Below are 14,639 nucleotides of genomic sequence, written 5' to 3'. Positions count from 1 at the left end.
TAAATTAATAAAATTATTCTAGATAAATAATTTATATGTGTCATTTTCATTCGTCATGCACTTGTCAAGTAATGAAAATTATGTATAAGACATCACAATCTGCAGCCAATAATCAAATAATTCAATATCTGTCACACACTTACACCCACATACAAACGGAATCAAAAATTGTTACTCGGCTCCCACTTCCGACGACATTTCAAATTAGTCAATTACCAATTTATCCCCATCCTTCTTTTACTACATCATAAAGCCCCCGCAAAGCCTTTTTCTTCAGTTCAGAAGAAGCAAACTGAACAACAATGGCGGAACCCTCATGGGCGGAACTGCTGGGCAGCAACAACTGGGAAAATCTGCTCGACCCGTTAGACCTCAGCCTCCGCCGCCTCATCCTCCGGTGCGGCGACTTCTGCCAAGCCACCTACGACGCCTTCAACAACGACCAGAACTCCAAGTTCGCCGGCAGCAGCCGCTACGGCAAGGACTCCTTCTTCCAAAAAGTCATGCTCGATTCCGCCGCCGACTACAAGGTCGAATGCTTCCTCTACGCCACCGCCAAAGTCGGCGTCGGCAAAGCCATGTTCCTCCACTCCCTCTCCCGCGAATCCTGGGACAGAGAGTCCAACTGGATCGGCTACATCGCCACCACCTCCGACGAACTCAGCCGCTCCTCCGGCCGCCGCGAAATCTACGTCGTCTGGCGCGGCACCACCCGGAACTACGAGTGGATCGACGTCCTCGGCGCCCGACCCGAATCCGCCCACGAGCTCCTCCAACCCACATCTGATAATTACAATAATACCCCCAGCGACGAAGACAACGACGACGACGAGCACGGCGTGCCCAAAGTAATGAAGGGCTGGCTCACAATCTACGTGTCAACAGATCCCAACTCCTCCTTCACCAAACTAAGCGCTCGAACCCAGCTCCTGAAAAAGATCGAACAGATCATCGAACAGTACAAAGACGAAAGCCTGAGCATAACTCTAACAGGCCACAGCCTCGGCGCTTCGCTAGCGATATTATCAGGTTTCGATTTAGTCGAGAACGGTGTCCGCGATATCCCCGTTTCCGCCATCGTATTCGGGAGCCCTCAGATAGGGAACCATGCTTTCAATAAGAGATTGCTTCGGTATCCGAATCTGAAAGTCCTGCACGTAAAAAATAAAATCGATCTGATTCCGCGCTACCCGAGCGCGTTGTTTGGGTACAAAGACACCGGGATCGAGCTGGAGGTGGACAATAGGAAGTCGCCGAGTTTGAAGGATTCGAAGAATCCGAGCGATTGGCACAACTTGCAGGCGATACTCCACGTGGTTGCCGGGTGGAATGGGGCCGATGGGGAATTTGAATTGAAGGTTAAGAGGAGCTTGGCCTTGGTGAACAAGTCGAGCGCGATTCTAAAAGACGAGTATTTGGTTCCGGGTTCGTGGTGGGTTGAGAAGAATAGAGGGTTGGTTCTTGATGAAGACGGAGATTGGGTTTTGGCTCCGACTTCCGACGAAGATCATCCTGTGCCGGAATTTTGAAAATGTGGACGATCAATTTTGTGTTATGAATTGGTGTGTTGGGTTGTTTGTTACTTGTTGCTTGTAGATTGTGTGTGTAAATTTACAGTAAATAATATACTATTTGGTGTATTTCATCTATGCTCAAAGGACCTATAAAACCCTTCAATATGTCCATTCGGTCACATGCCAATGAGATTTTTAGGGTGCACTACTGAAATTTGAATTTCAAATTCAAGAATTAATTAGTTTAAATATTTTTTTTACTTTTATTATAATAAAAAAATATATTTTCAATTTTACCGGTATCGAAATTAAAAATTCAAATTAATTCGGTAAAAGATTGCACCGAACCGAAAAAAATTATTCGGTTCGATAAATGGTACAAATTTTCAAAGTACCGAAATTCTGATTCAATTCGGTGTGATTTTACCGAATGAGCACTCCCAATTTTGGTTCGATTGATTGTTTTGACTTCCTCAATCAGATGAATTATATTCATGGCAGATGAAGTAATTACTTCCAATTTTGCATAATGGTTTAGTGAAAGTGATTATAACTTCTAAGTAACTAATCTACTATAGTAAAACATCTATAAATTAATACTCAATAAATTAATTACCTCGACAAAATTAGTAATTTGTCTAGGCCCAACTTGGAATCTGTACAAAATTGGACCACAGTCGATAAAATAATAAGATAATAACCTTTTTAAAATCCCAGTGTATATATATTGGTCCCAACGAAACTATAAATTAATAATTACTAAAAGATTCAAAATTCTAAGATTGTCTAGTAAAAATGAATTTATAGTCACTTGTTTTTTGTTGAACTTCAAATCTATATTGATTCATCTTCAAATCTCCTCATTGCACTAAGTACTACAACAAAAAGTTGTGAAGAGTTGTTGCCGCTTGCAATGCTTCTTTCCGAGTGTCCGGTTCCAAAACTATTGAATCATTCTCAACTTCGTCATCGACAGGATTTTGAATGGTAACTACCACAGTTTCTTCAATGCGTTGAACCTCGTAACATTCATTATTTTCACCAAAATAATCTTGTACTGCGTTGGTACCATGGACCAACTTTCCGGTACCATGAACTAACTTTTTACTTATTCAAAAACATTGAACTTGACAAATTCAATTAACTTGTGAATGTATATTCATAGAATGTGCCATGTATCTAGTACATTGATTGGACTTGGAAATATAAAGTTCATAGGCAAAACCTCTTTATATTAATAAATTATTAATTTATCGATATGACAATATCTTTCTAAATTAATAAAATATCCCGGTCCAACATTATTAATTTATAGAGGTTTTATTGTAACCCATTTCTTTAGCGGTTGTTGTTTTTTTCGTTACAACTATGCTAGGTATGGATTTTCGGGAGAAAAAGAGCAGGAGCTGCTTGATATTGAATGTTTTAAAGAGTGTTGAAAACACATTGAAGACCACCTTTCTGCTTTCTCCACTCTCAGTGACGGCCGAAACGAGTTGTATTATTTCCTGGCGTTCTTCTTTCTGTCGAGGAAAACCAATGTCCAATGATCTATCACATTTTTGCTACTGTCGTCTGAATGCACTGCAAATATTAGTTAATGATAGGTCGAGATATATATGTGCTTGACGCATTGCTCTTGACAGACCATGTGCTCGATAATGTCCCTGCATATTTTTACAACATCACATATACAAATATCAACATATATATTATTTTTGAAATTAATGTAATTTTTTTGTCAAATGAAGTGAACTCGAAAAACAATAACTTTCGCCATCCAAATCCGAATCGCAGTCATTCCTCTTGTCGCATATGCATAATGAACATGTATGAATCAAGTGTTGGGAATCGAGCACGTTTACGCAGCGGAAAACAAAAAAATTATATGAAAAACAAGTTTAATCATATAAACACGTAGTCGATAATAGCCATTAATTGCGTACCTTAATGCTTCCAGCGCAAATAAAAATAAAAATTTGCATACATTAATGCTTCCAGCGAAATTAAAATACAAAATGCATATTAATTTGATAATTAAATCACGTAGCATGCTCACAGTAAATCATAATTTATACATAAACAATTTCACTAAATCATTCAAGCAAAATCATACTGCAAATATCAACATTTAATTTAATCTAATTAAATTAAAACCTAATACAATACGGATCCGAAAATTACCTCTCGAAGAGTGATGCCAGTTCTCGGATTGAAGCTGACTGCCACGGAAACCAATCCATGTAGTCGGGAGAAGCGGCAGCGAAGCGACGGCGGCGGACGCGTGGATCAGCGGCGGCGCGTGAGCTTCACGCACTGACTTGGAGCGACGCGTGCGGATCGGCTCCTTTGTCTTCCTCCTCTCGGATTTCACCTCGTATACCGAATTCAACTGATATGTGGCACTAGACACGCAAAATTCCGAATAAAACGGAAGAATAAAACAAAAGGAAATACTACCAAAGAACTATTGACGCGTGTTCACCGATTCGGGCGATGGCGGCGGCAGAGGAGAGGCAGCGGACGTGAGGAGTTGATAAGCTAGGGTTAGGGTTGTGTATATTTTGTTTTGTGCAAGACCTATAAATCTTATATTTATAATGTCTTGTATAAAAGCCCTAACGGGCTTAAGATGGACCGGGCCCAACACCTTAAGTTCATTAGTCTTTCGTCGCTCGTTTTTCACAACTCAGTGATTGGAAAATTATAACAATTATATTTTCGGAATCATGGAAACGTGCTCGTCATTACAAATGCTAATTCTCGATTTCCAATTTCTAAAAGTGGAAACCCTAATTCAGTGGACCTTCTAAAGTTGGAAACTTCCCAATTTAGAAAGTTCACTAAGATGCTCGCCTAATTCTTTCCTTTTCTTATTCTGATTTATAATTCCAAATTACTAATGTTGGACTCAATCATATCTCAATATCAATATCCTAATTTAAAATACTATTATTATCCAAATGTTTTTCGCAAATTACCCCATTTAATAATGTAACAAATTGAGACCTTAGTAGTATATGGTTCCTTCGACCCTACACGCGGTGAAAAACACCGGGTGGGTCTTCTGCTGCCACGTGTCCCTTTTTTTATTTTTCTAAAGGGGAAATATGCAATACCCCCTTCATATGGAAAATATTTTGAACTAAACCCAATTGACTTTAAAGACTTTTGCCTACACCCAAATCCCATTTTAAATTAGTGAGACCCCCCTGAATTAGTGTGAGAAGACAAAAATACCCTCAAATACTATAACCCTAAATTTTAATTATTTGCCTCTCAACTTTCATCTCTATCACTTTCATCTTCTCCACATCTCCACCAAAACATCTCAACTCTCTCTCCAAAAAATTCGAGCTTTCCCTACCTTCGCTGCCACCACCACCGCCGCCGCCGCCACCGTTGTTGCCGCCGGTGCTGCCGCCACTGCCTCCTCTTTCTCTCCACCTAAATCTCTCTCTCTCTTGTTCGTAATCTCCCTCTCGATTTCTGTCTTTTTTTTTTGCCGGATTTGTACACCACTACCACAGTAGCCACCTTCCTCACTTACTCTTTCATTCACCCCCGGCGTCGTCGCCAGCCCCTCCCAGGCTTTCGTTATCTTCGATTTTTTATTTTTATTTTCATTCTAGATCTGAAGCAATAACTTAATTTTTTAATTTTAATTTTTTTTTTTTTGATAAAAGAAAATTTTTCTGATTATTTGATTAATGTTTTCTCCCTTAATTTTGTTCTTAGGGAAAGGACTTTCTTGAAATCAACCACCCATCGGAATCCCTTTGGAACGAAGGTTGGTGTTATATTTTATGAATTTTGTTTGATATCTCATTATGTTTAGTTTCTTGAATTTTTTTTTGTTGCTCGTAAAGAAAGAAAGACAGAAAATGAACCTTCATTAGTCCAAAAGAAGAGCGTATATATTGCATAGCTTATTACTTTATATAAAGTAGGCACTGTTAATACGTGTATTGGAACTAATTAGATTATGTAGACAATATGGAATCTTACTCAATGGTGTTCTTTGTGCCTTAAAACTAGACTTAGCAAACATTATGTATGATATTGATTTCTCAAGTTGTGTTTTGTTATCTATGTTTGTATATGTGCACTTATGTATGTGCTTTGAAAATTGTTCCATCCTGCACCTTTTAATGTATATAGTGTTGTTCTATGTTCCCGTTCTTCAGAGAAGCCGATGCTTGGTCTTTTTGGTTATGTTAAGTAGTGTACTGTAAAAAGTATTAATGTAATGTAATATTTTCTTTTCCTTTCCAGATCTGAAGCAACGGGAGTAAAGTGACTATATTCTGATTTGAATATGACTATTGCTGATTCATTCAATTAGTGATTTATGAATTTGAATCACGAATAATAGAGTTTCTGATGATGAAGAGTGGTTCCGATCAATTTTCACGAATTCAAAGTAGGAAAATGTCATTCCCTATTACTCATGAAGCTACAGAGAATATGACTATTGTTGAATATGACTATAGTCATATTCGAATATAACTATAGTCATATTCGACTATGTTCTTCTCGTTTCTCACCCCAATTGCAAATCCTTCTATCTTCTCGAATATGACTATAGTCATATTCGACTATGTTCCTCTCGTTTCTCACCCCAATTGCAAATCCTTCTATATTCGACTATGTTCCTCTCGTTTTTCGAATATGACTATTGTTGAATATGATTGTAGTCATATTCGAATATGTTCTATATTCTCGTTTCAAGTTGACTTGTAATAACAAGATTTAAATTGTGGTTTTTTGTTTTTTTTGTGTGGATGTTGATTGCATTGTTTCCCTAAACAATAGAGAATCTTAGTTTTTTTTATATAATTTGGTAAACATGACTTTACCGCACTATATAATCAGAATTTTGAAGTTAAAAATTTAAAAAAGTGCAATATAAAGAAAGAATATGACTACAGTTGATATAGTCACATGTAGTCATATTAGACTATATTCGTATTCAACTATAGTCATATTCGGCGTAGTACATTTGTCGGGGGAAAAAAAATCAATTTTTCGTTTAAAAAAATTTAAGAAAATATGCCTATAGTCATATTCAACTATAGTCATATTCGGCGTAGTAAACTTGTCGGGGGGAAAAAATCAATTTTTCGTTTAAAAAAATTTAAGAAAATATGCCTATAGTCATATTCAACTATAGTCATATTCGGCGTAGTAAACTTGTCGGGAAAAAAAATCAAATTTTCGTTTAAAAGAATTTAAGAAAATATTAAAAAAATATGAAAAATAAAAAATAATTAAAAAAAAAAGAAACTTCATCTGCACGTGAGTTTTGATTTTGTATGTGAAGAAGCAATTTTTTTTTATTTGTTGCTGATTTTATGGAGCATATTTAGCTGATTTTTTATTTTTTTTAATTAGTTGGCTATTTTAAGGAATTGGAATATTGAGTTGGAAAAAAATTGCTATTATTTTGGCTTTATTTAAGGAAAGCGGACGTGCATTATTGTGGTTAGGAGATTTTCTAATTTCAAAGGGTAATATTGGAATGAATATTTATAGGGGTTTATCACAAAGAAAGATTTAAGGGTTGGACATATCACTATTTATTACTCATCCAAGGGGTGTATTGCTAAAGACCCCTTTTCTAAAACCCCTAAAGATAAACCCTAGCAGGGAATATATTATAAAATACAAAAAAGTGACACGTGCCAGCAGAAGACTCATCCGATATTTATCACCGGGTGTAGGGTCGAACAAATCGTAGTATATCCACAAAGGGCGAAATTAGAGTGAGAAAGTAAGGGCAAATAAGTGAAGTGGTCAACAACAGAATCGAATCAAATTATAGTGAAAACAAAATCAGGTTCGGACCTTCGCCGGACCCCCAAAAGGGGCAAAAAAAGCTCTCTCCCAAATTCCATTTCTCCACCCCCACCCCACTTTAATCCCCATCCCGCTAAACCAAACGCCACACATATATACATACATACACATATATGTATGTTTATATACATATATAAGCGAATCTTATTCAATTCTCGGAGGTCCCCTGTTATTCCATGTTCTCTGTAAGTTTCTCTCTCTCCGCCTCTTTCTGCATATTCAACTCTTATTAATAATACTCTTCAGTTTGCGTTTTAGATGTTTGTGTGTGTGTGTGTGTGTGGTTCTGTTATACTGTATTTGAATTTGTATCCAGTTTTGAATTTTTCGTTAATATTTCGATTTTTTGTTTTTTTTTTTGGGTTGAATTCACCTCTTTTAATGTACTGTCAATCTCAATTTGATCGGTTCCGCATTCATTCATTTTATTGAAGTTGCAAAGGAATTTTTTTTTTTCGTCGATTTTTTACCAGTTTTCGTTGGGTTTTAGATATTCGTGTTTTCGCTATTTAACCTCGAATTCAATTTACACTATTCTGATTTTGAAACTGTTGAATAGGTGTTTTTGGCCGCAGAGAAAGAATTGAGTGAAGTGCCCATGTTGGATTTAGAGATTCGATTAATCGGTTATTTGTGAGAGTGAGATTGTTGATAGTTGCTTAAGGCGTGATTAAGTTAAAAGGGTCTTCGGTAAACAGAGGACCCTTGATCCAATTTGGGATCCAAGCGGTGGGTCGTTAGCGTGTTCTTGGAGTTTAGTTACCCATACAATGCCAGCTGTGCAGAAGCTTTACAACGCGTGTAAAGCATCGCTTACACCTAACGGACCCATTTCAGAAGAAGGTCTAGAAAAAGTTCGCAATCTATTAGGTATGAAGAGGAAATATCATTCTTGTCCTTCCCCTTGTTTTGCGTTTCCGATCGGTGCTCTTATTTTAATGTTATAATGAGACAAGATATGCATTCATTGTATACGCAATATTTCTGTCACGGGTTTATTTTTACAAACTTGGATATAAGTTCCTTTCTAACCATAATTGTTAATGATCTACGTGTATTAATATGCGTGTTTTCTGTGTTGGTTTTGTCGTTTGTTGGATAAAACATTTAATAATATGCATTGGATTAGCATTTTGTGTCTTGTGAATATAATATTTTAATTATGGCAATTAAGAATATTTTGCCTTAAGTCATTCGCTAAGGCAGCTACTTGATCGATGACCGGATTGTATATCATCTTCACTATTCATGGTATTCGTTTAGATACCTAAATTATGCATAATTACCTATTCATTTGATTTTGGTTCTTTGTCCCTTTGTTTTACGAATATTGCTAGAATTTCTTTGTGGTCATCGAGAAATGATGTATATGCTCTTAGGTTGTCATTGTTTGAGACAGATTGCGGCGATATTGTCGTGCAAGAATCTAATAGACGAACTTGTTACATAGAAGGGAATGAGACTTCAAGGACAAAAAAATAGCATACATCTTAATACAAAATTATCCCGATGTTATTGAATTAGTAACAAAAATTCAAAGACTTAATATCTTTTAGATCAGTATTTGTGAATATTAGCTTGTGCTTGAAAATGTTAGTAATGCTACTTATTATGAAATATTAAACGACTGTCCCCTATACTAGTTTAAGCTTTCAGATAATTTTGTCATTCAATGTTGTTGGTAGATTTATTCAAGTTCACATTAGAGCAAGAATATAATTATAATATGTAAACATACAATTTTAGAACTTATTGATTATTATATAGATAAAGTAATGCAACGGCCATTACATGGCTGGAGGAGATCAACCACTTAAAAAACTTTAATTTACAATATGATTCGTATGTGACTGTAGTTATATTCCTTCTTAACAACCTTAACTACTAACGATCTAGTGCATGTATTTCATTTATCTCTATCTTCCTATTTCCATGTTAACGGCATTGGGTGTGACTAGTGTCATTGTATGGCAGTCTTCCTTTCTTTGGTTCTTTATTTATTCACCCTAAATAAGTTCTCCCGTCAGACTTAACCCAAGCTAGAAAAAGAATGTAGCAAAAGGAAAAACCGAAATCTTCCTGGGGGTGGGGGGTATCAAGAACAATGGGAAGCCCATATTATATTTTTCGGGATATTTCCTACACCTAAAGTGGCAGGAGCTTGCTTTGGTCTTCTATTTATTTGAGGCATGTGTCTGATTCGAGGATATCATACCTATTTTTCTGTCTTATGCTTATGGTTGCCATATTTTAATAGAAATTATCTGTATAAAAATACCCGGGAAGCTCCACATATAGGATTCCGATAATCACACCCACAAAAGGCTATCCTTAATAGCTTAAGGAGATTTTCCGAATAAGTCTAGTATTCTAGAATAGCTTAGGGGCGTAGCGGTAGATAATAACAAGACCAAGTGAATCTCAATGCCTATACATACAAGGCTCACCTATATCCTTCATCTCAAAGTTCCTTATCAAGAATGCCTTCACATCTTGCAACAGGCTCAGATCACTGCTAGCAAACAGTATGTCGTCAACATACTGTAGGACTATGAAGATAACCTTGCTCCATCGACCTTTAGGTATAAAGAGAGGAGCGCAGAGGTGTTTTAACCCCATCCCTTGAAGCTGAATTGAAATGGAATCTGTATATTTACTTTAATGGATCTTTCTAACATGATAAGTAGTAGTACCGAGGGTCATGCTGTTATCAAGTTGATGAATTTTTGAGAATTTCCTCGTGATGCGTAGTTTAACTTGACGGCATGCTGTTGGACTTTATTGTGTTTAATCTCAGTTGTAAATAATTTACGGACTGGTGTTTATGTATTTCTGGGGACTTGGCCGTGACTGTGTTCAGTGTCTGGTAATGTCTATTTAGTTTTAAAGTAATCAGAGTTAGGATCTTGCTGAATCATCTAGCTTTAAAGCCGTAACTCGGGCTAGGTTTGGTTATTTTTCGATGTGTTTTTCAATTTGTTTGGGAGGACGAATAGAGTGATAGTAGTGTATGTTTGTATTTTGGGAGGAGGCAAATTTTACTCTAGCTGTCAAATTATATAGGGTTGTTCGGATAAGTCGACAAGTGTTATCACATTGATATTTTAATGTTAATATTAAATATTTGAATGTAAAAAAAAATTGCTATATCATTAATAATGTAATGATTTGTTATATATCGAACCCCCCATTTTCGGAGATGATTGAATTTGGTTTGCAAGAATGAAAACAAATATGGTCCGAGGTAGAATGAAAATATTCTCCCAGGAGACTAGACAAACACAGCTGTTGGTCTTATAATCTATTTGTTGTTCTTCTAATACCTTGCAGACCTGTAGTTGTCTTTTCTCCTAGAGCATTCTCGTCATCTTCCTTGTTTCTGCTTTGTTCGTTGTGTCATTGAACAACCGAGAAGAAAATGAAAGATGCTAATCAATCATGCTAATGTTTTCTTAACAAAAAAGAATATGAAAGAGGAAAGGTGTATTTACATTCTGGTCCCTAACTTCAGAACAGTAGGTGGTACATCTTCCAAGGTTTTTCGTTTCTCTATGTAAATGAGTGCTTAGTATCTGGTTGAATTTCTTTACTGGATAAAAATATGGCAATTTATGCTTCGGTTTTGGCTATAGAGGTGATATTATCTACTAAATTTGCAACATATATGTGTAGTGATGCATGCATCAACATCGAGGTGATATTATCTACTAAATTTGCAACATATATGTGTAGTGATGCATGCATCAACATCGTTTTCGCAAATCTTTTTTTGGTACACTTCAACAAATTAGTCAAGTTTTTAGAGAGGGTAGCATCTATTTATTGTGTCTTTCCTTAGGTTTCATATTATGTATTAACTTCTTATACAAAAATCAAATAAAAACTAAATGTCTAATTTCTTATTTCTTTTTTTTTTAATGTGCAAATTGTGCTTTACGATAAGTTAAGTTAGCATCTTTTGAACGCTAATTTTATAATACTTCGGCGTGCCTTTATATCTAATGATTCTGCTTCGAAATTTATATTACTCGGCAAGGTGGATTGTCACTATGTTTCGCTTCTTGTAAGTATGTGAAGGTCTAAGAGACTGTAATTCAGTGTAGTCATATGGTGCTGCTCTATTTTTTAAAAATGTTTTGATTCTCTTCTCGGTTAAAATCTGCCTTTCAGCTGTTCGAGCTAATCGTGTTATCAAGTGATGAGATGAAGTTACGGTCTGTTGGTTTCTACTGATTTAGAAATTAACAAATAGCTTGATCATGATTCTAATTGTAAAAAGGGGCAATTTTATTGTAGGACAACCAAAGACGTCGTAAGGAATCAAAATATGATAGCTCTATCTCAAAATTATGGCCAAGTTTTGACACGAAGTTTTGAATGAGATTTGAACACAAATTAATTATGTATAGTTTTAGACTATTTAGTATCACATCATTTCATCGTTTCATTCATCGAATGGTATTTTTCAGAACAAAAAATGAGTTGAAGATGTCGGCCAATTATTTCTCTGATATTTGAATCGTTGTTATGTAGGAATCATTGGTATTTTAATATAAATATAGCTTGTGTATTTAAATATGAATACTTGGACTTGCCACGACTCAAAAACACTTGATAAGTTCGTGCCAGACTTCAAAATTTATCCAGAAGCAAACATAGAAGTGTAACACACTCCTAGAGTTGCTCATGTAGAAGTATCTAATAAGGATCAAAGAAATATTTCAATTATTTATCATTTATAAACGTTGTATTTTATCCATATTTCAAATTAGTTTCGTAATCAAGATCTGCCTCACGTTGTTGACATTGCATGCATGAATTAGTCGTATTATGCCTTCCTTACCCTCGTTGATCATAGTATATAAGGTCTTGAAGTGACTTAATGTTCTGTAACACTCGATTTCGTTTGTCATCAGAGAAAATCAAACCTTCTGATGTAGGCCTCGAGCAAGACGCCCAATTAGTACGGAACTGGCGGGGCTCCGTAACTGAACCCAATGGGGGTCAACGATCACTCCCCATAATCAAATACCTGCATTTGCACGAGTGTGACAGCTTCTCCGTAAGTTACGTTTTTTACAATGGGATTTTCTGAATATCTAATTTTTTACAGAATATTTTTTAATTTTTTTGGCAGATGGGAATATTTTGTATGCCACCTTCATCAGTCATTCCACTTCATAATCATCCTGGGATGACAGTGCTGAGTAAGCTTCTGTATGGTTCGTTAAACGTAAAATCCTACGACTGGATCGACATGCCTGGCCCTTCTGATCCTTCTCAAGGTTTATTTTATTTTATTTTATTGGGTAAATTACAGCCACCCCCTGAGGTATGGTCAAATTACGAAAACCCCCTCCTGTTTGGGTAATTACAACCACCCCCTCAACTATTAATGTTCTTACACGTCCACCCTTGCGGTTTTAAATTTAGTGAAATCTTCGAGAGTATATGGAATATTATCACTTTTGTACCCGTTTTGTCCCATTCGAACTCCACATTCGTAGCAAGATGATCGTAATATGTGTTTTTTGGCTTGTACATATCAGATTGTGGTGCATCTGAAACTGTATTTTTACACAAAACGAGTACAAACTGGAGCACATTCCACAGAATCTAGATGATTATGTTGAATTTGACACCATAAGGGTGGCGGTGTAAGAAAAAATCATAGTTGAGGGGTAGATGTAATTATCCAGACAAGAGGAGTTTTTTAGTAAATTGACCATACCTCAGGGGTGGTTGTAATTTACCCTATTTTATTTTATTTTATTTTATTTTATTTATTTATTTATTTTTTAATTTTTTGATTAATTTCAGGAGCAAGGCCAGCAAAAGTCATAAGAGATTGCGAAATGTTGGCCCCGTGCGGTACGACAGTTCTTTATCCAACTAGTGGAGGTAACATCCATTGTTTCAAGGCCATAACTCCTTGCGCTATATTCGACATTCTTTCTCCACCTTACTCCTCCGAGGATGGGCGGCATTGCACTTATTTTAGAAGGTCACCGGCCGGAGATTTACCAGGTAAACAGCTTAAAAAATTAAACACTCGTAAAAATTGAAAAATAATACTTTTAAAAATTAGAGAGTAATTTCTGCTGCATTTTGTTTTTTTAAATAAGGTTCTATTGAGGTGGATGGAGTAACGATATCTGAAGTATCTTGGTTAGAAGAGTTTCAACCTCCGGATAACTTCGTGATACGGAGAGGACAATACAAGGGCCGTGTTATTAAAACATAGAAAAAAATAGTTAAATTTTATTTTTTTTGATGTCGTATTTGTCTGGGCGTTGTGGGCGTTGTGGACTTTGTTGTCAGAAGTAATTTCTTCAACTTCAATATATGTGTCGACTGTTATTGACGATGAAATTTTCGTTGTTAGCAGAAGAAATTAGACTTTGAGCTGTACATAATTGAGGTATTATATATTATTATTCATTATTAACCTGACTCTATAAATTAGCTGTGAGACATTCTTGTTACTGAGATCATCGAAGTTTTGGTTTTTTTTTTTTTTTTTTTTTTTGGCCGTTTTAATGAATTATATCGTTTATGATGCCTTAAAGGTTAGAAAGTTAAGCAGTATATTATTATCTGGTTATATGTATTGTGCGTGACGGAAGATGCATAATTCGTCATACATAATTGTACGAATCGGATTAAAAAAATAAAATATTATTTATAGATGAGATGAATAACATTGTGAGATTTGCTACGCGCTTATTTAAGATGATTTGTAGAGTCTTGGGCAATATAATTTGTAGCAGCTTCAGTTTCCAGTTATTCTGCAAACAATAGATGCGATCCCTTTTGAATACGAAGAAGAATATATTGAAATATAGATATGATTCCTCAGGTCTTAACGGACAAGCATTCCCGTTAAACATGTATTTCTTTCTTATCAAAATAGCGTTCATACGTGTATGTCATGCTCATTGCGGTATTTTGATACATCGAGTTCGTCTGTTTGTTTGTTTGTTTTTTTTTTGGTACAAGTGCAAAGAGGCTAGTTGTTAATATCCATGATTCTTTCTAAATATATTAGTATCACTAATATACTTATATGTTTGAATTTGTTGATACCATTTTTAATTATTATGCATTTTAGAACATTTTATCATGTTTTAAATGCATAGTGTAAGGTTAATAATCAAAATGAAATAAATTGGTACTCAAATGAAACATGAGTCAAAGTTCATTGAACTCAATTTGAAGAATTGTGGTTCTGCTTTCTTCTAACTGAAATAGTCGTAGTATCTTGGA

The 14,639-nt window shown here is 35.6% G+C and overlaps 1 protein-coding gene, 1 long non-coding RNA gene and 1 other non-coding gene across 3 annotated transcripts; all 3 read left to right on the top strand.

The window, feature by feature from the left end:
• Positions 1–145: 145 nt before the first annotated feature.
• On the top strand, positions 146–1,701 carry LOC105953797 (phospholipase A1-IIdelta). The gene has a single exon (XR_016029269.1). It is a non-coding gene; the product is annotated as a phospholipase A1-IIdelta (transcript).
• Positions 1,702–5,163: 3,462 nt separating this feature from the next.
• Positions 5,164–6,291, top strand: LOC148765729 (uncharacterized). The gene is made up of 2 exons (XR_016029194.1): positions 5,164–5,304; positions 5,790–6,291. It is a non-coding gene; the product is annotated as an uncharacterized LOC148765729 (long non-coding RNA).
• Positions 6,292–7,426: 1,135 nt separating this feature from the next.
• Positions 7,427–13,821, top strand: LOC105953798 (2-aminoethanethiol dioxygenase, putative (DUF1637)). Its single transcript, XM_012977477.2, has 6 exons — positions 7,427–7,558; positions 7,933–8,243; positions 12,290–12,435; positions 12,511–12,658; positions 13,194–13,400; positions 13,499–13,821. Exons 2-6 carry the CDS (start codon positions 8,144–8,146, stop codon positions 13,615–13,617), a joined length of 720 nt encoding a protein of 239 aa, XP_012832931.2. The 5' UTR covers positions 7,427–7,558; positions 7,933–8,143; the 3' UTR covers positions 13,618–13,821.
• Positions 13,822–14,639: the final 818 nt, after the last annotated feature.

Source organism: Erythranthe guttata, chromosome 13 (assembly GCF_056151865.1).
Source record: "Erythranthe guttata isolate IM_541 chromosome 13, IM_541, whole genome shotgun sequence".
NCBI classification, from domain to species: Eukaryota; Viridiplantae; Streptophyta; class Magnoliopsida; order Lamiales; family Phrymaceae; genus Erythranthe; species Erythranthe guttata.
This window is presented reverse-complemented; position numbering and strand designations above follow the sequence as displayed.

Excerpts from the sequence above, each read along its gene's own strand:
- LOC105953798 (XM_012977477.2), top strand. The coding sequence starts at position 8,144 with ATGCCAGCTGTGCAGAAGCTTTACAACGCGTGTAAAGCATCGCTTACA. Across the intron at positions 8,244-12,289 it reads AAAAGTTCGCAATCTATTAG|AGAAAATCAAACCTTCTGAT; the intron begins GTATGAAGAGGA and ends GTTTGTCATCAG. Across the intron at positions 13,401-13,498 it reads ACCGGCCGGAGATTTACCAG|GTTCTATTGAGGTGGATGGA; the intron begins GTAAACAGCTTA and ends TTTTTAAATAAG.